This window comes from Mauremys reevesii, linkage group 2 (assembly GCF_016161935.1).
Source record: "Mauremys reevesii isolate NIE-2019 linkage group 2, ASM1616193v1, whole genome shotgun sequence".
Classification (NCBI taxonomy): domain Eukaryota; kingdom Metazoa; phylum Chordata; order Testudines; family Geoemydidae; genus Mauremys; species Mauremys reevesii.
Genome location: NC_052624.1, coordinates 63,176,076 through 63,199,723, shown reverse-complemented (window position 1 = coordinate 63,199,723; position 23,648 = coordinate 63,176,076). Strand labels below are relative to the sequence as shown.

Genomic DNA, 23,648 nt, shown 5'->3' with positions numbered 1-23,648 from the left:
AACAGTGTAGGCAGAAGATGGTACAGCCTGGAAAAACCCTGTTCAGGAGAGGGAGAGAGATGTGGGTTTCCACCCAAGTCAGGTGATTGCTGGGGAGCTGAAAGCCTGAAATACTAGCTGGATCATGAAGGGGGAATACTGATTTCAGCTGCCCAGAAATGTGACAGCCACCTTTGTCATTCTTGGTGCTTCCACTACTTTAAAATTCTGCAAATTCTGGGTGGTGAAACTCTTCCCAGAATCCACATAACTGAGCTCTAACATCATTACTGGGCTGAAACCTGCTGTATTTTTCTTTTGCCACCAGAACTCCAAACTCACAGAGTCAAAAAGATATGCAGCAGTTTCTTACATGTATGAAAAACCTTCCAAATAATGGTGCATTGAGTATGCTCCCATTTTCTTAAACACTACTAAGTATAACAAAGGAAATAAGATTTTAAAATTGATGGGAAATCACCCAAACTATAGTTATTTACTTATCCACAAAACATTTTAACCCGGATAAAGAAGGTTAAGTCCTAGTCTATAAAAACTAATCAGGTCTGTTGTAATAACTAACATTAGCATTAGGGTGTCTGTACCTTCAGGAATGTTCTTGATGGCTTGGCCAAGATTTTAGAATAGCCTAATAATCAGTGCTGAGTTAAATGATTTGTGCTCTGAATTTGATTGTATGAGAAACTTAAACTCATCTAGAACTTGTTTGGAGGAACCCCAGGAGTTAGTCTAGAATCATCACACTGACAACACTCTCCACTGCTGCATGGTTGTAGTAAGACATTTCCTTCCCTAATTTCTTTACTTGCTTCATTCAAACCACAGGAGACTACATAACTTGGGTAGACCTGACTTTTCAAGCTGCCATGTGCAGTACATCCAAGTGATGGTAAAATATACAACAAACCTACGTTTACCATTTACTGGGATTTTACCAGCTAGAAGAGCACTTCATCTTTCTTTCTTTCCACTTTGCAGCCCTCCTGAAATACGCTGGTTTGGTTTATGCTGGGGCTCACCCATATCACATTTTGAATGGTTTTTGTGTTGTTCAGCAGTGCATTTTGCATGGGCTTTTTTTTATTTTTGGTGCAACCAAATGGCAAATTAGATTTGATTTGTCAATCAAGCATGCTACTGATGAGACCAAAAAACCACCAGTGAAACAAACAGGACAAGTCCATACCCTTTCTTGGTTTGACTGTCTATTTAAAATGTCTTGCCACAGGGCATGAATTACCAAAACCATAGTATTAATGCCGGAATCTGTAATTTCCTTGACCGCTTCAGTGGTGCTTGTTAAAGTGTCAGCTTGCAACTTTATTAGAATTCCTGTTTGCCATGTGCAGAAATGGCACCTGTGTCCAGAAATAAATGGCTATCTTATCCCTGTCACGCCACTTTTCTTTGCCTTAATTGCTTTTTATTTTTAAGGCAGCCATTGCTTCTTAACGTTGACTGTCTGGGCTATAGGTACTGTAAGTAGACCTGTGCACTTAATTCAAGCACATCAAGTCTTTGACCTATGCAATTGTATCAAGCACAGCAGGTGATTCTATCTGTGTTCCTTGCTCCCCCTTAAGTGTACTCCTGATTCTGAATTGTATATGCAGGACCATGTGGAGCTGCTGGAGTCTGTCCTCCAGTAACTAATACATCAGCCAGGACAAAAGGTTTATTTTTGTGCTGAACATCATTCCCTCTGTTTTCTCTTGTTGCTTGGCCTGGTCAGATTCTTAACCTACCAGTTCCTTCCTAGTACAAAATCTTGGATCCACTTTGCATTTTACTTGAAGTAATTTACGTGTAGCTCAAGAAAATACTGCTGTGTAAATCCCGAGAATTAACGAGTTTCATATGGCAACAATGATAACTTATTTTCCTTGGTCACTGAAGTTTTTAGTGGCTAATATGAACAGTTGGGTGTAATGCTACTGGGTTACCAAAAGGCTCTAAATAGCACATGTGGTTCCCTATGAAATCTTGTTGGGTTAATCATTCAAAAACTTCATGTAAATTTTAAATGTTCTACTTGTTCATCCTAAAACTTAAATTTCACATTACATGTGAAAATGTATTTTCAGTCTCTTGATAAATTGGAATATTTTGTAACATAATACTTGGATTGAGGTGTGTCATGAGTGTAGAATAAATATCTTGATAGAAGTGAAAGATTGAGAGCTATGTACAGACCACAGATTTGCATCGAAGTAGCATTATTAATCCACTTATGAATTTTTAAGAAAGTTTATAGAAATTATACCATCCTTTAATTAGTATTTAACCATTCCTGGGGCAAAAATCTTTAAATAGAAAAATATCTCCAGGAATCATTAGTTTTGCTATAGTTTTAATTATTTTGAATTTCAGATAGCTCTTCCTTCTAGCATGCTGTAGACTTTCCTGGTGACTTCTCCCTTTTTTGTAGACTGTTAACTTGCTGATGTTTGTTCAGCTACATTGTTGACTATAGCACTTTGACTACTGTTTTTTCACCAGGGCAGCAAGCTTACTTTTCACTTACAGTGCCAACATACTATAGCACAAAGAAATTCTTTGTTATTTTTTTCTCTTAAACAAAAATTCTCCATAGGTGAAGAGAATTCCTTTTGCGTGACTTCATTAGGTTTATTTTTAACTTTATGACTCTGAAACCTATTAGGATACCTTTCAGAGTTAGAAAATAAGGAGGTAGGTTCTGTGTTTAGGCAAATAGTTCAATTGAAACATAATTGTATGTATGTATGAGGGGATATCACTGAGACTATTTGTAAACTTTTGATTTCTGAATGTTGACTTCAAGCTTGCTAAGAAAAAGCTCAATGTTTGTAAAGATTATACTGACAGTGTGCTGTGTCAGTTGTCAAGACATGTTTAGCATGTGGAGATGTATTAATCTGCCACTGCTACCACTGTAAGCGGTTGGAATAAATAGAGGGCTCAAGCAGATGAAGAGGGATTAACTGTGTAGATTGAGCAAACTCTTCAATCACTAAACCACTGATTTTACAAAGGATTAGCCTGCTTTTACAAATATTGATTACTGATCTGCTACTCGGAATGAAGATGACATAACTTATGCAGTTGCTGTGTAGTGTGCTATGTGAAGTGTACTTCATTCATATTAATGGGTTTGTCATAGGCATTATAGAAACTGACAGATTTATTATAGCACCACCCGCTAGCACTGCTAGAGTTAAGGCTGTCTCAGCATTTCTATTAAAACTCCCATTTTCTTCTTTGGAGTTTATAGTTCAGTTGTAAAATTTGTTCCCAGATGAAACTTAGAAATACCAGTTTACAGCCTTGACACAATTATCCTTTTATGCCTTTTTTTAAAGTGAATTCACTCAACCATTTTTAAGTTGGAGGGCTAAAATATATATGATTTACCAGGACTTCATGTTTTATTTTTAAATGCAGTTCTTTGACTAAGTGACATTTTGCAGGTTCAGTAGATGTTTTAATATTCAAAATGCTATAATGCCACAATCTGCTGAGGTTTCAACAGCAGTTCATTCACCAGGTAGTTTGCCATTCTAATTCTTAAAATGAGTTTGGTGTGGGGAAGTAGGATTAAGGGAAATGAAAGGTGGACAAGAAATTTCAGAAGAAGATAAAAAGGACACAGAATAAAAGCTCAGAGATCAGGATTGTTCTGAACTAGTTCAGGAAAAAATAACAGCCATTTTTTATAAAAGTTTAAAATAAAGACCCCAGTGTCTCTCAACTGGTGTGAGCACTGCCGGAATATTAAGTCCAGTTCTGGTGTTCACAAAGGATAATGATTAATTGAAGACAGTTCAGAGAAGAGCCACGAGAATGATTAAAGGATTAGAAAACACGCCTTACGGTGATAGACTCAAGGAACTCAATCTATGTAGCTTAACAAAGAGCAGGTTAAGGTGTGACTTGATTAAAGTCTAAAAGTACGTACATGGGGAACAGTTAATTGATGATAGGCTCTTCGATCTAGCAGAGAAAGGTATAACATTATCCAATGGCTGGAAGCTGAAGCTAGACAAATTCAGACAGGAAATAAGACAAAAAATTTAATGATGAAAGTAATTAACCATTGCAACAATTTTCCAAGTGTTGCGGATTCTCTATCACTGGCAATTTTAAAATCAAGATTGGATGTTTTTTAAAAGATAAGCTCTAGGAATTATTTTGGAGGAGTTTTATGACCTCACAATGGTCCATTCTGGCCGTGGAATCTATGAATCTTTTTTATAGGCCACATGACCTCCATACAGGTTTTCCCCCACTTAATATCTTACCAGTCTTCATGTCCCCTGCCACTCCCCATCTCCCCATTTATGATTCCACTGCAGAGCACAGTATCTATCAGTACTCTCTTTTCTGGTTTTGGGGACCATTTCCTTTCTCATGTGCCTAGGATATTCCCGTTAAAGATATTTGAGATGCAAAAGTCCGTATACTCTCATAATTTGAAAGGAGACGCCAGCTTGGAGCTCAACAGAGAGAATAGCAATCTGGTTTGGTGAATGAATGTTGCTTACTATTATGAAGGATTTTATACTACACAAATAGTAGTATTTGCAGTACTGTTTTCTTCTTCGTTTGGATTTGTTTGAATGTTGATGGTATTCACAGGGCATCCAATGGCACCCTTAAACATTTGTGCCATTTTGAAAGATTCTGCTGTTTTCAGAATTGCAAGATTTGCTGGAATTGCATGCATATTTTATAATGATAGAAACTGTGTTCCCACTGTATATAGAACCAAAATACAGTAATTAAGAGTTGCATAGAATTGTCTTTGGAAGATAATGACCTTTGCCTCTCCAAGTTTCAGTAGCTTTGCTTATTTTTGGTTGCAGTCCTTTGTCATTTGGTTATTGCAGGAAGGTTTTTGCAAAACAGCAAGTCTCTGAAAATAAGTTGGCTAGGGCAGAGTCTTCTGTTCTGGTAGGATGTTCCATAGTCAAGGGCCTTTGACTGAGAATGACTTTTCTCAGGCTTTACTATGGATGTTAGATTCAGTGTTTCCATGAGGGGAGGCAACCTTTGATGTAGACTAACCTCCACCTGTTGAAGGTCCTAAAAGCTAAGGGAGAGCCTTGAATTGGCACAGAAAACAAAGGGGGAGGGGACACAGCGGATGCAGATAACTGATTTGATTCTTTCTTTGCTAAGGCTGTAGCAGTGTTCTACTCATGTTGGCTTCCGTATTGCCTCCATCATCATCCCAGATATAGATACTTATAATAATCTATTCTGGAAATTTTAATGAGTTGAATGGATCATTGTGGCTTGATCCTGTGGTGTATCCTGGCAAGAGACAGACTGAACTGGAAGTTGGAACAAGACCATTTATGACACATTTCTACCTGATATCCAAGATTAATGAAGACTCTATTGAAATCCTGAGATTTTCTGCAAATTTTGCAAATGGAGGGCAGAATGAGGGCAATATCTTCGATAGTCTCTTGCAGTGTTTCCCTCTTCCTTTTTTAATCTGTCAGATTAAATATGATGCAATTTGAGCTGGCTGGTTTTCATCTGGATGCCAATCTGCTACAGCCATTTTGACATCTTTGTGATAGTGGTGTTTGAGCCTACCGAGACGGAAATATAGAGATGAGTTCGTCTGCATTTTGTTGACAATGAAGCCAGTGGTCTTTCACTACCTCTCCTCAGACAGTATGGGTCCCTGTAGAACTTTGTCACATTAGGACTTTAAAGGATGAGAGTCAACTCCTTCTCAAGAGACCTCTCTCTCCCTGTTCAAAAGGAATGGCTAAATTCATCACAGTATCACACCATCTATTCTGGCTTGGTTTTGTAAATGCAATTTCATTGTTGTGAGGGATTTATAATTGCTCTGGAAGGAGCCTCTCATTGCTGACTGTTGAGGTTTTTCCAGGTGTGGTTTGTGCAATAAGAGGAAAACTTGAAAGGCTCATGGGGATCTAATTTCTTTTGTTGGTTTTGTTTTCTTCATTGATAATTCAATTTAACTTTTCACTTTAAATTATCAGAGTAGTAAAATAAATGTACAAAAACTAGTGCCCACCTGGCAGGTAGAGAGGTACACAGAAACCTCAAATGAAACATTTTGATATATATAGAAACTTATAAAAATCTGTATATTCATTGTGAAAATCTTAAATCCACCCTTCAAAAATTTTCTCTTCTTTAGCTGTCTGTAGGACATCTCATCTTTTTTCTTTTTACAGTTGAAAGTCAGCAACTTTTTACAGTTGAAAGTCTTAGCTGCAGTCAGCAACGTTATAACTTTTTGTTGTAGTATATGAGCCGTTGGAGCACTTAAAATGCTCAGATAGTTTATCTGTATATTTCCTTTCAGAAGTTTACTAGGCCAAGAGTCTGGCCACAAGTCAGAACTGCTGGAACTGTTCAGCAGAAACTGCTCTACAGCCAAAATGCTTCTGAAATAAATGTAGTCAAACTTTACTAATTCTGGGTCACTGAGAAGAAAATGATGCTTAAAATTGTTGATTGGCTCTAGTTTTTCTGTTTAGCCTAAGTGAGCAGAGATGCCTCGTACTTGTGTGAACAGTGCAGATAACTTCTGCTATGTTTGTGGTGAAGTGACTTTTGCATCACAAAAGCGCAGTATAACCACTATGATTAAGAAAGCCTATAACCTTTATTTTGGCTGCAAAATTGGAGATCAGGACAAGAGGTGGGCCCCACACATATGCTGCGACACTTGTGCAACAAATCTTCATCAGTGGTTGAACAGGAAAAGGAAATCTACTATGCCTTTTGCAGTGCCAATGATTTGGAGAGAGCCAACAGATCATACCAGCAATTGTTACTTCTGCATGGTGCCTCCAGTTGGGAAAGGTGTGTCAAAGAAGAAAAAGTGGACTGTGCATTATCCAAACATTCCATCAGCTATACACCCAGTACCCCACGGAGAAGGACTGTCGGTTTCTGATGCACCAGAATCATTCTCACTTTTGTCAGACGAGGAAGAGCAAGAGGATGAAACTTCTGGTCCTGAACCATCAATGTCACAGGACCCACATTTTCTCCCATCCTCCTCCTCTGAACCACACCTCATAACACAAGGTGAACTGAATGACCTTGTCAGGGATTTGGAACTACCCAAGAGTAAGGCAGAGCTGTTGGGCTCCAGACTACAGCAGTGGAATCTCCTGGCAGGTGATGTTAGGGTTTCCATGTTCCGTGACCATCAAAAGGATCTTGTCCCATTCTTCTTCATGGAAGGTGATCTTGTAGCCTGCAACAACATCGATGGTGTGATGGCAGCCCTCAACATCGTTCACGATCCAGATGAGTGGAGACTGTTCATTGATTCATCGAAGACGAGTCTTAAAGCTGTTTTACTGCATAATGGCAATGTTTTGCCATCAATTCCAGTTGGTCATGCAGTCCATATGAAGGAAACCTATGACATGAAACCACTTTTGAGGTGCATAAACTATGACCAACATCAGTGGCAGCTTTGTGGTGATTTGAAGGTTGTTGCTCTCTTGCTTGGTCTGCAGACTGGATACACAAAGTACTGCTGTTTTCTCTGCGAATGGGATAGTTGTGCAAGAGATTCCCACTACATCAAGAAAGACTGGCCACTCCGACAGTCATTGGAGCCTAGGAGGAAGAGTGTTCAGCATCCACCACTTGTTGAATCAAGGAAGATTTTGTTACCACCCTTGCACATCAAGCTGGGTCTGATGAAGAACTTTGTCAAGGCCATTGACAAAACACAAGCAGCTTTCAAGTACCTCCATGGAAAATTTCCAAGGTTAAGTGAAGCTAAGATAAAGGAAGGTGTCTTTGTTGGTCCTCAGATTCGTGAACTTCTTCGAGATGACGCATTTGACCATGCACTGCGTGGCAAGGAAAAGACAGCATGGAAAGCCTTCCAGTTAGTGGCCATAAATTTTCTCGGAAACAACAAGGCAGACAACTACAGGTTGTTGGTGGAAAACCTCCTCAAGGCATACAAAAGCCTTGGTTGCAACATGTCACTAAAGATACATTTTTTGCACTCTCATCTAGATTTTTTTCCACCGAACTGCGGAGCAGTGAGCGATGAACACGGCGAGCGATTTCACCAGGACATTGCAACAATGGAGAAATGCTATCAGGGCAAATGGAGCCCATCAATGCTTGCAGACTATTGCTGGACAGTGACAAGAGATGCTCCATTTAATGAATACAAGAGACAAGCCAAGAAGCGCCGAGTAGACACTGAATAGGACTAAACTATGTACATAATAGCTTTTTGCCTTTTGTTTCATAATAAATTTTAGTTATATAACCCTTTTGCTGATTTTTAAAGTGTTGCATAAACAGGACAGGTTGAAATATTATCATGTAAAGCAACCATAAACACACGAAAAGACCTAGGTTTACAATTTATGATTAAAACTCTACTATCTACACAATATACATAGACATAAAATGTAAAAATTTAAATTTCTTAGAAACAGTAGCCAATCAGTTGTTTTAATTGTCATATTTGAATTCAGCACATCAAAATACATAATAAATAGCACATTTTATCTCTGAAGCAGACGACTTCTCAAAAATTGTAGACCAGTGATACAGATCTCTGCACGAGGGGGATGCCCCATTACAAAACATTGTCCATTTTATATTAGGGGTTTTTGAATGGTGTTCTGAGGTTGTATGATGATTTCCCATTTCCCTGGAGTTACTTTGGTATAGGTGGATAGACCTCAAATGTACAGTTAAAATGTTCTCCCTCTATCCCCTGCTTGAATGTATTCACCAGAAATCCAGATGCTCATTGGATGATTTTCCTAATCAGTTAAGGGAAAAATATAACATGCTTCAGGTTAGGTTTAACTTTTATGCATCTTGTTGGAAAATATAGTTTATATAATCTTACCCTAACCAACATTTGGATGACAGAAAATGATCATAGAACCTGTTTTAGTTACACTTAAGAGAGTTTCACAGTCATAAATTAGGTTGTGTGTGTGTGTATATATAGCTTGAAGTAGCTATATTTTATTGTATAATAAACACCTGGATTACCAGGACGTGGAAACTAAAATAAATATATATTGATGTTGTTTATATATTATTTGCTACACAATATGTTCACTTTTTGCAAAGTAGCATCAATTTATTCATAAATGATCTGGAGAAAGGGGTAAACAGTGAGGTGGCAAAGTTTGCAGATGATACTAAACTACTCAAGATAGTTAAGACCAAAGCAGATTGTGAAGAACTTCAAAAAGATCTCACAAAACTAAGTGATTGGGCAACAAAATGGCAAATGAAATTTAATGTGGATAAATGTAAAGTAATGCACATTGGAAAAAAATAACCCCAACTATACATACAACATGATGGGGGCTAATTTAGCTACAACGAGTCAGGAAAAAGATCTTGGAGTTATCGTGGATAGTTCTCTGAAGATGTCCACGCAGTGTGCAGAGGCGGTCAAAAAAGCAAACAGGATGTTAGGAATCATTAAAAAGGGGATAGAGAATAAGACTGAGAATATATTATTGCCCTTATATAAATCCATGGTATGCCCACATCTCGAATACTGTGTACAGATGTGGTCTCCTCACCTCAAAAAAGATATTCTAGCACTAGAAAAGGTTCAGAAAAGAGCAACTAAAATGATTAGGGGTTTAGAGAGGGTCCCATATGAGGAAAGATTAAAGAGGCTAGAACTCTTCAGTTTGGAAAAGAGAAGACTAAGGGGGGACATGATAGAGGTATATAAAATCATGAGTGATGTTGAGAAAGTGGATAAGGAAAAGTTATTTACTTATTCCCATAATACAAGAACTAGGGGTCACCAAATGAAATTAATAGGCAGCAGGTTTAAAACAAATAAAAGGAAGTTCTTCTTCACGCAGCGCACAGTCAACTTGTGGAACTCCTTACCTGAGGAGGTTGTGAAGGCTAGGACTATAACAATGTTTAAAAGGGGACTGGATAAATTCATGGTGGCTAAGTCCATAAATGGCTATTAGCCAGGATGGGTAAGAATGGTGTCCCTAGCCTCTGTTCGTCAGAGGATGGAGATGGATGGCAGGAGAGAGATCACTTGATCATTGCCTGTTAGATTCACTCCCGGAGATGGATGGCAGGAGAGAGATCACTTGATCATTGCCTGTTAGATTAACTCCCTCAGGGGCACCTGGCATTGGCCACTGTCGGTAGACAGATACTGGGCTAGATGGACCTTTGGTCTGACCCGGTACGGCCTTTCTTATGTACCAGAGGAAAACTTTTCTGCCAGACTGTATGATCTTTCTTGTGTTGAGTTAAATATCTGTCATTACTGTTTAGTCTCTATTCCAGCTTAGTGATTGGCCTTTGCTGAACAAAACCTGCCAGTTATGCCAAGAGGAAACTAAACACTCCAAAAGTACAATTAACATTAAAACTATAAAAAACCCACCCAAAAAAAAAAAAAAAAGAACCACCTTAACTTTAACTTGTTCTTGTTGGTGTTCCCAAAGTATTGAGGCACGTGTGACTATCTCTTTGGGAATCCTGTATTCCCTGGGTGGTTATATGCAAATAAATGGTAAATGCAGTTATACAGCTAAAATGCAGTGTTAGCTTTTCTATATGTTTTAGTGACCATACATCAAAGGGAAAAAAGCTGATGATTAGTTGGAGATGCCCAAAATGTTGATCAGGACACACTAGGGTTGCCAATTTTGGGTTGCAGGGTATTCCTGGAGAGTTCATCACGAGGTAGCCTTTAATTAAAGATTAATCTTTAATTTCTGGAGACTCCAGGACAATCGTGGAGGTTTGGCAACCCTACGACACATGAGTAAATGAATGACAGATACATGGATGTATTTTAAGTGGCAGGCTTCAACTTTCTTAATTTAATATTGCGGCGGGGTGCTATATGCCCCTCTCTTATACACCAGACATTTTAATTGGGTCCAGTGCGGAGTTACTGGGCTTCTGCTATATAGCCAGTGATTCAGGGTAGACCCTCCTTGGCCTACCCTTATGACTCAGCTCATTTCTGAATCCTCTTGCCATCTCCTTTATATGTGTGTGGATAAGTGGATATTAAGGTGGGTCCTCCATCTGTGAAGACTTCAGGTCTCCCCTTCTCCTATAGATAGGAGGTCAACTAGCAAATATCCAGGTTTCATTTACCTGTGGGAGCTTGCCCTTTTAGCGTTTATCCTCACTGGACACTGGCCTCAAATTATCATGTGTTAAACTGTCTGACCGTTCCTAATATTAAACTTCCAGTTCCTATTCCATTCAACTGTGTCAGGGAGGAAAATGAAAAAACCCACTGGAACTTGTCCAATTTGGCCTCAATGGGAAAAATTTGTTCCTAATCCCAAAACAAAGCATCTGTCAGATGTGTGGCATCCTGAAAATCACAGCTCCTACACTACAATTAAGGGGGGCTCCCCCTAGCCAGGTCAAAGGGAGGCAGAGGATGTAAGGAGAAGGAGGGGCCAGCTGCTACCTTCCCCCCACATGTGCTTTTGCCTTCCCCTTTGCTTCTAGACAGTCTGTCTCAGCCGTAACAGTCTGCTGATGCAGGGTTGGGGATTCATTTGCTTTAAGCTGCTGCTTGATTTACCGAAGGACCTTCATCCTTCCATTCATCTGGGAATATAGGGACAATGACCTGATCAGACACACTGTCCACATGTGTTCTGATGCCATACTGGTCATGGTCCTGTGGTGGGTTAATTTTTCGTGGCCTCTTACAGTATGTCTACATTGTACACTAATCCTGGTCTCCGACTCAGGTTTGACCAAAAGCCTTCTTCCATCCAGCATAAATCAGTCTCACTTGGGTCAGCAAGCACTTGGGACCCAGGTTCTAGGATCCTGGTAGAGCAATGGGTCAAAGACCAAGTCCTGTTGTGCAAATCCTGTCATTCTGCATTGTGGTCACAGCTCAAGCCACAGACCCAAGTCAGAAGGTCTGTGTATTTTGGTATGGACATGTCAGAACTAGGGCTGTCAATTAATCACAGTTAGCTCATGCGATTAACTCAAAAAAATTAATCACAATTAAAAAAATTAATTGTGATAAATTGCACTTATAACAATAGAATACCAATTGAAATTTATTAAATACTTTGGGATGTTTTTCTACTTTTTCAATATTGATTTCAGTCACAACACAGAATACAAAGTGTACAGTGCTCACTTTATATTATTATTTTTATTACAAATATATGCACTGTAAAATGATAAATAAAATAAAAAGTATTTTTCAATTCATCTCATACAAGTACTGAAGTACAGTCTCTTTATTGTGAAAGTGTAACTTACAAATGCAGGTATTTTGGTTACATAACTGCACTCAAAAACAAATCAGTGTAAAACTTTAAAGTCTGCAAGTCCACTCAGTCCTACTTCTTGTTCAGCCAATTGCTAAGACAAACAAGTTTGTTTACATTGACAGGAGACACTGCTGCCTGCTTCTTATTTACAGTGTCACCTGAAAGTGAGAACAGGTGTTCGCATGGCACGTTGGTAGCTGGCATTGCAAGATATTTACATGCCAGATATGCTAAACATTCGTATGCCCCTTCCATGCTTCAGCCGCCATTACAGAGGACATGCTTCCATGCTGATGATGATCATTAAAAAAGTAATGCATCAGTTAAATTTGTGACTGTACTCCCTGGAGGAGAATTGTATGTCTCACACTCTGTTTTACCCGCATTCTGCATATATTTCATGTTATAGCAGTCTCAGATGATGACCCAGCACATGTTCATTTTAAGTACACTTTCACAGCAGATTTGACAAAACGCAAAGAAGGTACCGATGTGAGATTTCTAAAAATAGCTATAGCACTCGATCCACGGTTTAAGAATCTGAAGTGCCATCCAAAATCTGAGTGGGACGAGGTGTGGAGCATGCTTTTAAAAGTCTTAAAAGAGCAACACTTTGAAGCAGAAACTACAGAACCCAAACCACCAAAAAAGAAAATCAACCTGCTGTTGGCATCTGACTCAGATGGTGAAAATGAACATGCCTCAGTCTGCAGCGCTTTGGATTGTTATCAAGCAGAACCCATATCAGCGTGGAAGCACGTCCTCTGGAATGGTAGTTGAAGTATGAAGGGACATATGAATCTTTAGCACATCTGGCACGTAAATATCTTATGACACCAGCTACAACAGTGCCATGCAAATGCCTGTTCTCACTTTCAGGCGACATTGTAAACAAGAAGCAGGCAGCATTATCTCCTGCAAATTGTAACCAACCTTGTTTGTCTGACTGATTGGCTGACCAAGAAGTAGGACTGAGTGGACTTGTAGGCTCTAAAGTTTTACATGTTTTATTTTTGAATGCAGGTGGGTTTTTTTGTACATAACTCTACATTTGTAAGTTCAACTTTCATGATAAAGAGTTTGCACTACAGTACTTGTATGAGGTGAATTGAAAAATACTATTTCATTTTTACAGTGCATATATTTATAATAAAAAATAATATAAAGTGAGCACTGTACACTTTGTATTCTGTGTTGTAATCAAAATTAATATATTTGAAAATGTAGTAAACATCCAAAAATATTTAAAATAAGTGGTATTCTATTGTTGTTTAACAGCTAGATTAATCGTGATTAATTTTTTTAATCGCTTGACAACCCTACTTAGAACATCTGTGAGACCTGAGTCCAGCAATTGTAAACCCAGGTTAAAAATGCAGTGTGGACATATCCTTAGTTTTCAGTGGCTGGTTGACAGCACTGCGAATGGTTCATATATTTTGTGGGTGTGCTCTGAATCTCTACTTTCTGTTCAAATTTGGATATGTATACTTGTCTGGGATTGTGCTGTAAAGTTTTAAACCCACCTATTTCATATGATAGGAATTTCTTGTTCATCTAATTTTTCAATTATAGCCTATTTTGACTTGTTCATGTCTGGGAGGCAGATACATAGCTTTTATGGAGGTGTGCATTCTCAGGACAACTTTACGGATTTCTTAATGTTCAGTTTTCACACTGACATGAACTAGTTTTTCATGTCTCTACATCTGATATGCCTTCCTTTTAGATGCAGTGTGGACCTGTGGATGATTGAAATTTCCCATTTCCACCATCCAGAATGATTAATTAAACTTTAATGATTCTTGGAGGGATTTAAGCAACATTCTACTAAACTTTCTGTGCCTTGTATTTCAGAGATGCCAGGCAGTAAACTTGCACAGGAGGACTTTTGTATACTGCTTTTGATCTAATCTCCTCAGAGAGGGTGCCTTTGACCTTCTATGTCCTCCTGTTCCACCAATGATCATACTAGCTCAGGGGTAGGCAACCTAAAGCACGTGTGCCAAAGGCAGCACGCGAGCTGATTTTCAGTGGCACTCACACTGCCTGGGTCCTGGCCATCGGTCCGGGGGGCTCTGCATTTTAATTTAATTTTAAATGAAGCTTCTTAAACATTTTAAAAACCTTATTTACTTTACATACAACAATAATTTAATTATATATTATAGACTTATAGAAAGAGACCTTCTAAAAACGTTAAAATGTATCACCGGCATGCAAAACCTTAAATCAGAGTGAATAAATGAAGACTTGGCACACCACTTCTGAAAGGTTGCCGACCCCTGTAATAGCCTATACAAATGCTTACCTGGATTCTTTAATTCCTTCCATCTTGCTTGTCTTTGATAAACAGCAGAAGCCAGAGTATGCTCCTGTGACCAACATCATGACTCCTTTTGTCAAAATGAGAAACCATCGCCATTTACAATATACAGTATCACCGTCTTAATGCCATGGGTGGTATTTGTGGTGCATTGCAGTTAGGTAATTGCTTATGTTGCAGTCCTTTATGAAGCAAGGGGAAAAAGTGATTATTTTTTAATTAATACAATACCTTTGAGGTGCTATACAACAAAATGTAGCAACAAAGGACATCTTAGAACCAATTCAAGAAATAATGCAAGTTTGCACATATCCAGAAGAAAATCTGTGTAGAAAAGTAAGATCAAAGTGTAAATTTTAAAATTTAAGAACAGAATCAATTATAGGTGTGTCTGATTATACAATAATTCCACCAGACTGGTCACAGGTGGATGGGGCCTAATATTTTGACCCAGCAAATGATGACAAAGAAAGAAGTGAAGGTGTCCAATGAAAACACGAATGTTAAGTGAAAGAGAGGGGTTGAACACAAACAAGTATGGGTTATAGAGGTATAAAGAGCCAGAGATATTAATAGTTTTTAACCTAAATTGTACATACTACACTTTAAGATATAATCACATGAATAGGGAATAAATGAAAAAGCAATCTTTAAAGCAGTATAATACTTATGGGTGGAACCAAATATTTCTTTCTATAAATAATACATGGCAGTAGCATTTGAGCCACCTGGTCCACTGTCTTCTCTTGAACACACGGAAGGGAAGCAGAGAATTCCCCTTCTCTCTCTCTCTCCCCCTCTCCTAAACCTGCAGAATTTAGGCCCTAAAGCTGTAGCCTTAATGTTGGTAAACAAAACTCCAGTTCCAAAACCAGAAAGAGCTAAATAACTAGAAAGGGATGACTGCTTTTAAATATTCCTGAATAAGAAACCTTATCACCCAAATACATTCCTTTTTGAGGAGCCAACTGCGTGCAAATCAAATTATGAATAAGACATTATTACGGAGCAGAGGGCTATAGAGTAGAGGGCTCCCCAAACCTACCCTTGAAAGAAGCAGTTTGAAGAGCTACGTGACACAGCTTCTTTTTCTTTGAGACACCTTTGAAAACGTATGATGGCTTAAGTCTTGGTGACCAGTAATGTATTTGCCGTTGAAATCTTGCAGCTTTAACATTGTGTTCTGTGTGCTGTGTTATCTGACAGCTAGTAGGCTACTTTCATTTGCATGTTACTAATATATACTTTCGAAAGATATTGAAAACAATTGATGAGGCTACTGAGACTTGCCTGATAATCACCTTCCCTTAACAAAAAGCCTTTGAAAGTGAGGAAAATATTATTTTAATTAAATGCAAATTGGTGTTCTTGAAAACATTTCCAAGGAAAAGAGATATATTTAAATATATGCAAAACACCTGTGTAGGTTAACCATTATGGGTAACAGGCATAATCACATTGTATTACAGTGGACAGGCTCCAAGGACAATAGAATTTCTCCGCAGCAAGTTATTAGCAATGGACAAGTGTTTCATTTCAAGATTAAAGGGAAATGGGATAAATGAAGAAAGTAAGTTTTGGGGAAGAGAAGGCATGTACTACCTTCCTTGCTGGGACAATAGATCTTCCTCACTGCAATTTAACACATTTCCAGAAAGTTTGTCAGCTTTCAGTCTGACAAGAGCCATAGTAGCCTTTAGGCCAAGAAAGTGATTTTGTTCACCATTTTGTAGGTAGATTTGCCATTAAGGAATATGGAAATATTTTGCCTATTTAGTAGTGCTTTTTCATCGTTAGCGCTTTTTCTCTGTATTTTCTAACATGGGCTAAATACACTTTTTGCTTTTGATTAAAGATAACTGGAATTGGTTCAATGTTATTTACATAGGCAGTTTCCCTTTTTGTGTGTGTGTATCTTTCAAACAGTAAGAAGGGCAAATAAAAACATATATTTTTTAAAAGAACAGTGATTTGTAAAGTAAAAGTTAGAAAATTGCAGGGGAAGAGAGAGAAGCTGAAACAACTGTAAACTCTCCTTTACAAATTATATTTCAGTTTCACAGTTTTCCTTTTAGGATGACCAAAAGATGTTGAATCTCTCTTTCTAGAGGAAAAGTTCTCTTTACCATTATCACCACAGCCACAATGCTTTGCTGGGAAGACAAGTTATAATAGCTCACTTAGTTGTTACTGAATCACACTTATCTCCACTTCACCTGCTTAACTTCCCATAAACATGCTAAGCACCCTTTAAGAATGCATTGGCCTCTAATTATTTCTTGCTTTATGTATCCCTTAGCCCACATTGGAGAAATAAAATATCTTACTAGTGGCACGTACTGCAGTATAACATGACCCGGTGTTCTTTAATTTACTTTGTATTGATAATATAGTATAACAACTTCACATTCACTGGAAATCAAAAATGAATACATATTTAAATTTCATATAGGTACGGTTAAGATTTAGTCATGGGTATTTTTAGTAAAAGTCAGGGACAGGTCGCAGGCAATAAACAAAAATTCACGGAAGCCCATAACCTGTCCCTAACTTTTACTAAAAATACTGTATGTGTGTGTTTGGCGGGGGGGGGAACTATCAGTGGGAGTGCTGCAGGGAGTGGGTGTTGCGGGCCACTGCTCTGGCGGCCTTGGGGCTGACCCAACCCCTCACTCCCCCACGGCTTCAGTCCTGGGGCTGCTGCTCGGGCATTCCTAGGGCTGACAGCTGCTCCAGCCCTGCCACTGCAGAAGTCACAGAGGTCCCCTAAAGTCATGGAATCCATGACCTCCATGACAGAATCATACCCTGAATCATAAGTTAAGGCACCGTGTGAAGTGTTTACTATTTAAAAGTAATGGGCCAGATTCACTCTTGCACCGAGCTCTATTGGGCAGAGGGTATTCTAGGAGCTGGCTCCCTGATTGTCAAACTTAAGCATAAGGAGCAGTCTGTACAAGGACATAGGCTCACTGCAAATTTGCTTAGTGAAGCTATACCCTTTTAAGTGCCCTATAATGGGGCAGGGAAGTGGTTGGTGTAGGAGCCAGCCTTACATTCCAATGAGTGTTCCACCTTTCCCTCACTTGTGTAATTCTCTGCTGCTGCACCCTGAGACCCCCATCAGCCTGCTGCCGCTCCCTCACTTGCTCCTCTCGGCCTGCTGGCTGACCGAGGGCTCCTTTCTGCCCCCTGGACCCACCCACCAGCTTTTCTCTGACTTCTGGCCACCTTCAGCTCCGGGCAGTCTCTGCTTCCCACCACGTGGGGGGCCCTGCCTGTCTCCCTGGAGCTGAACTGCCTGGGACTGGTGCAGAAGCCTGACCAGTCTCAGTCAGTTGGGGGTGGGGGAAGGACAGTGTGGGGGGCTTGGCTGCACCCCTCCAGCCAAGTGGGTCCTGAGGGGCAGGCCCTGGCCTAGCTGATTGCACCACTCCCGAGGGGCTGGAGTGATTCCCAGCCGACCAGCTCTGGCTGTGCTGCTGGCTCAGCCCGGCAGAGACAGTCGCCTCCCAGCAAGGCTGGGGAGTGCGGCTGGGAGGCAGGGGGTGGAGGAGTGGGTCTCTGGGGGGTGTGCTGGGCTGTGAGGGGGCAGGGAAGATCTGTATGTGTTGGGGCACTAAGGAGTGGGAGTTCTGTGGGGGTGCTGGGCTGTGGGCAGGGAGGCACTGGACAGGGGTGATGGTGTGCAGTGCGCTGGGCATTTTTGGCATGGTTTGGGTTGGGGGCTGTGGCCATAGGCAGTCTGGGGGGTGTTCCAGTGTGGGTGGGGGAGGCTGTGGGGCATGGTATGGGCCTGCCCCCAAGGGGAAGGGACATACTGGCAGCACAGGGCCAGGCATGCCATTGTGTGTCTGGCAACTGTTGGTTTGTAAATAGTGCCCCCACACTGGGCTGGGCAGAGTGGGGCTACCCCTGCCATGCCATGCCCCTGGCTGGCCCCTCGCACCGGAGACCAACCCTCTCGTGCTATGCTCCATTGCCCCCAAGGGGGCCCACAAATATGTTTGGCGCCGGGCCCACAAAAGATGAATCCAGCCCTGATTATCTGCCTGTCTGCTAAGGCCATAAAGGAGCTGCCAGCTGCTTAGATGGCACAAAGAGGCCAGAAACAAGGGAGAGCATCTGGTCCATTTTATATAAAATATGAAGAATATAGAGCAAAATTTAAAATAGACAAATTTGTGGGGTTTGAGAGGCCTCGTAAGCATCCTCTTCTGGTATTTTGGTGACCTTTGTAAACATCACTCTGGGATTATGCATGTGGATTCTCTAATCAGAAGCACTTCAGGCCTAAGCAGTTGCGACCTGCAGGGCTTCCTCAGGAGAAAATACTCCTAGGGAAGCCATGAAAGAGAACATCAAGCCTGAAGCACTGCCCAACAGGATCAGATGAGGAGAACTGCACTGGGAGATTCCTTCTGTCTGCGGGTGGGTGAGTGAAGAGAAGGAAAAACATGAAAGCAATTGGTCTTCCCTCATATTAAGCTGTATACTGGGGGGGTCTGAGTTAACCTTCCCTCAAAAGTTGGGCCATATTAGGATGTTTTAATCTCAAAGGAGAGTAAGGATGGTCTTGAGAAATATTATTAGGTCACTGAAATGGGACTTGGGAGTTCTGGATTTAGTTCATGACTGCTAGAGACTTCCTGCATGATGTTGGACAGGTCACTTAATCTTTCTGTGCCTCAGTTCCCTATCTGTAAAATATCAGTATTTCCTTTCTCACTACCTCTGTCTGTCTTGTGACAGCAGCAAAGAGTCCTGTGGCACCTGATAGACTAACAGACGTATTGGAGCATGAGCTTTCGTGGGTGAATACCCACTTCGTTGGACAGAATTTGGTCTCTTTAGAGAAGGGACTGTCATAATTTGTGTAAGTTACAGAACCTAGCACAATGGGACCCTGATTTCAGCTGAGGCCTCTAGCTGTGTCTGTAATAAAAATAAAATGTTACTTCAGTGGGCTTCCATTAGCAGTGTTTAAGAACTTTGTGGCAAACCTGGTCTATTTAAAATAAACAGGGAAACAGTATTCTGATGAAAAGTAGCTGCTGTACATATTTAATATACTTTGAAATTTTTAGTTTGAATTTTAAACCTCTGTAACCCCTTCCTCTCATTTATTTATTTAATATAAACAAGAAGGCAGTAACAACTGGGGAGATGGGGGCAGGAATGGGAGCAGAATAGAAAGATTGGGAATCTCCTCAGCAGGGTCCAGCCAGTTGCTGGAGGACAAGGTTTCAGTCTCTCACTTCTCATTTTGATGTGAAGGAAGCTTAAGTTTTTACGCTTTCCCTCTCCCCACCACATACACACACCTACCGCTAGTGAGACCTGAGTGGGGATGCTCCTTATTCTTTCTCCTTTGCCCTCTTGGTTCTTAATACGCTTTTGGGTTGTAGAGGGGAAAGAAAAAGGAAACTTTGCCAAATCTCTGCTCTGTGTGTTGACTTTTTCTCTCCCACCATTGCCACCCTGCTTCTGTTCTAAGACTTCGGGGCTGCAGCATGAAATTGACAAGTATCTGGTCAGTTTCCACTTCCATCGATTTAAATCTGAGCACTAGTCAAACTGACTAGCTTCTTGTTTGATGGATCTGCTGTTCATAATGCAGTGAGCTGCTGAACCAGGGTGGGTTCTCAGTTCTGCACTACTTAGTTGGGGGTAAGGGAAGAGGAGAGAGACTCCTCCTCACACCATAACCCAGAAGAAGCATGGTATTGAGTACCTGCCTCTGCTGTTACTTGTAGCTTTCTATGCAGTAGGCTGTTCAGTCTCCTATGTGAAATAACTTTGTTTTCACTTTAGTTCTCTGCAGGCTAATCTCTGCATCCCCAAAACTACCACCCTACAGTTGGCACTAACTTGGCAATCTCAGCAGAGATAAGGATGGAATTGCTATGGAGCCTGAACTCCTCTATTCCTCTGAAGGCAGGCAGTCCAGATCAGGTTCCAGCTATGGTCAGGACAGTGTAGAGAAATCACTGTGGGCACTTTTCTTGGTCTATAGATAAAGGTCTTCATTGTCCATGGCTATTGATCTGATACTTCTTATAGATGCTATATTATACCCCCCTGCAAATTTTACGTCCTCTCTCAAAAAAAGAAAAATGTAAAACAAAAACAAAACAAATCTAAACTAAAGCCTTGCATAAAATTGGAATCCAGATAATGTTTTGAAGCTCTTGTGCTTAAAAATGAAGCAACAGTGGTTAATGTGTTTGACAGATTAGGTTTTTCCCTTCCCCCACCTTTGTTGTTGCAGTGTTTGGTCTAGTATATAACATGCCTTCGTGGAGGAGGTAAAGCTGGAAGTGTTGCACGCTGATGCCTCCCAATGACCAATTTAAGGCAGCGCACCAAGGCTGTTTCTGAAGCCTCCTCCCTGATCCATTCCCAGACAACAGTCAGATTCTCATTGTGAAATGGATAATTTTTCAGTACAGCTATGGGTGAGTTAAGGTATATCAGCCCAATAGCTGTAGATCTTTAGCCAGAAGCCATTTGCTTATCTTCAGCAATTAATAACCAGTTGTTATTTTGATCTAATAACTAGATCAGCTTCTTAACTAATGATGTAGTGAGTGTCCTGTGCTAAATTCCCAAACGCAGTTCTTGTGGTCACATACTTTTATGCATGTGGTACATAACTCTTTTTTGTTTTTAATATGTTAGTCATAAATTCCACAGGAGTAGAAATAATAGTGATGTAAGGCAGGTGTTCTCACCCTTTTTCTGAGGACCCCCAACATGCTATAAAAACTCCACGGCCCACCTGTGCCACAACAACTGTTTTTTGCATATAGAAGGCAGGGCCAGTGTTAGGGGGTAGCAAGCAGGGCAATTACCTGGGGCCCCATGCCACAGGGTGCCCCGCAAAGCTAAGTTGATAAGGCTTTGGCTTCAGCCCTGGATGACGGGGCTCAGAGTGGGGCTCATAGCTCAGGGCTTCGGCTTTCTGTCCTGGGCCCCAGTGAGTCTAATGCTGGTCCTTCTTGGGACCCCCTAAAACCTGTTTGTGGGCCCCGGACCCCTGGTTGAGAACCACTGGTGAAATGTAATAATCTTAATGTGGAATATTTAGAAATAAAAATGTAATAGTATAATACTGAATGTCAAAGCACAATTTTTTAATAACTGGAATGTTAATACACTTTGCTACATTGGTTGTAACTTAACCATATATTTTGTTTTTACTGTTTGAAAAGTTTTGGATTTCTCAGGGGAGTATATTCCCCTCTTCGGTACATTTCTTTTGTAGTCTTCAGTAATTTGTTTGCTCTTGTTCTCATTAACATTTTTCTTGCCCTACCACAAATATCTTTTGTTAACAAAACCAGTACCCAAAGAAGAATAGTATAGGTAGAATCCTGTTTTAAGTGACCACCCAAGGGCCCAGCAGGCATTGGTTACCTAGCAGAGATAGTGTTTAGCTCAAGGTCAGACAAATTGGTTTCCAGATGGGATATTTCACAGTGGTTTCTTAACAAAGTAGTCTTCTGATTGTGATCCTTAGTGTGGTTTTCACTGTATTACTAACAAGGTTATGAATAAAATTTTGATAAAAAATTGTTTCCATGTAAATTTGCCACCTACCTACAGTGACTTTAATATGAATATTTAATGATAATAAGTAATGGGAAAACTACACTTTGATGTTCAAATGTATTAACCCTCCCCCCACAGGAATAGCTGTTGTACTTGTGGAAAAACTGGACATTTGTATACATAAATGGTCAGGCATGTCTAAAGCTGTATTTCTGCTCTTGATATTTTATATTAGTATTTTAGAATTTAAAAAGTTGATTCCACATTTGTGAAGATTTGAAACTAATTTGTTAAATAAGTTCTTTGTGTCTAGGTTTCCAGTTTAATCCCGAATATTAGAATCTCACACTTCTAGCTGTGGGCTAAAAATTGGGGGATGGGGGAGTACAAATGTAACTGAACACATTGGTCATTTTACAGAAAATAACAATACTTCTAAAAGAGAAGCCGCTTGGGCAGTTTGTGAGCAGTGTTTTTGTCTTGACTGTCCAATATCCTCAAGTACTATTTGCTTTAACAGTGCTTTCCTAATTTAGCACAAATTATGCGTTATCTGTCAATAAGACATGGCTTTTTATCATCCTTTCGTCTGGTTCCTTTCTTTCTAAACAGCATGGCATGTGGGTGCACACTTTGTAGACTGTTGTGGTAGATTTTTGTTAGGCTTTTGGAGATGGTGATGGCTAAAAATTAAATTTTGCATTTAATTACAGTTAATAATTGTATCTAAGGTATTTAAGGACCTTTGCTTCTATACACGGATTTGAAAACTCTGATTTTACTAAACAGCTCACTTTAAACTGTATTTTAAGATGCAAACTAACATCCTCTAGATTAATGTAACATGTTGAATTTTCATCTTGTCTGGAAAGTAGATACAGATTCTCCCCGCCTCCCCACCTTCCCCTTGGAGACTTGAGGGGCTGGTTCACAGCTATAATTTTCCTGTCACTGCATTGGCATAGCAATGCAGCCAACAGCTTTGTCATTATACTTGTGTCCGTTTAGCCAAAAATGATCTGGAATAGTATTTAATAGAATTCTATTCTTCCAGTAGTTCCTTGGCACTGCCAGTTCTTATTAATATGGATAGAGTAGTGTTTAGCTTGAAAAACAGTGGTTTATAATACTTTTTTTTCCTTTCAGGGAACCAGTTTCCTCCTATTGCTGCTCAAGACCTTCAATTTGTTCTAAAGGCTGGATACCTTGAAAAACGCAGAAAAGGTAAAGTAAGCTGGCTTTATGAAAAATGTTAAATGAAAAATACATACTTTATATATGCATATGTGTGTATGTACACACTAAATTACACGGAGAAGGCTGAAATAAAAAGCAATAAAAATAGAGTTCTCATGCTACCTCTCATAGTTTGGGGCATTTGCACCTGTATTCCCCCTCTGTGGTCTCTTGAGGACATCTGCTCTAGGCTCCCAGCTCCTCAGCCATCACCTCTCTTGGGCAAAGACACTTGTGTC

The 23,648-nt window shown here is 40.0% G+C and overlaps 1 protein-coding gene across 2 annotated transcripts in view; it reads left to right on the top strand.

Annotated features, from left to right (window-relative positions):
- Positions 1–23,648, top strand: part of SKAP2 (src kinase associated phosphoprotein 2) — a 152,295-nt gene that overhangs the window by 70,467 nt on the left and 58,180 nt on the right. For both annotated transcript variants that reach the window (XM_039525721.1, XM_039525722.1), the window contains one exon: positions 23,320–23,397. In XM_039525721.1, coding sequence (XP_039381655.1) covers positions 23,320–23,397 — 78 coding nt within the window. The remainder of the gene's footprint in view (positions 1–23,319; positions 23,398–23,648) is intronic.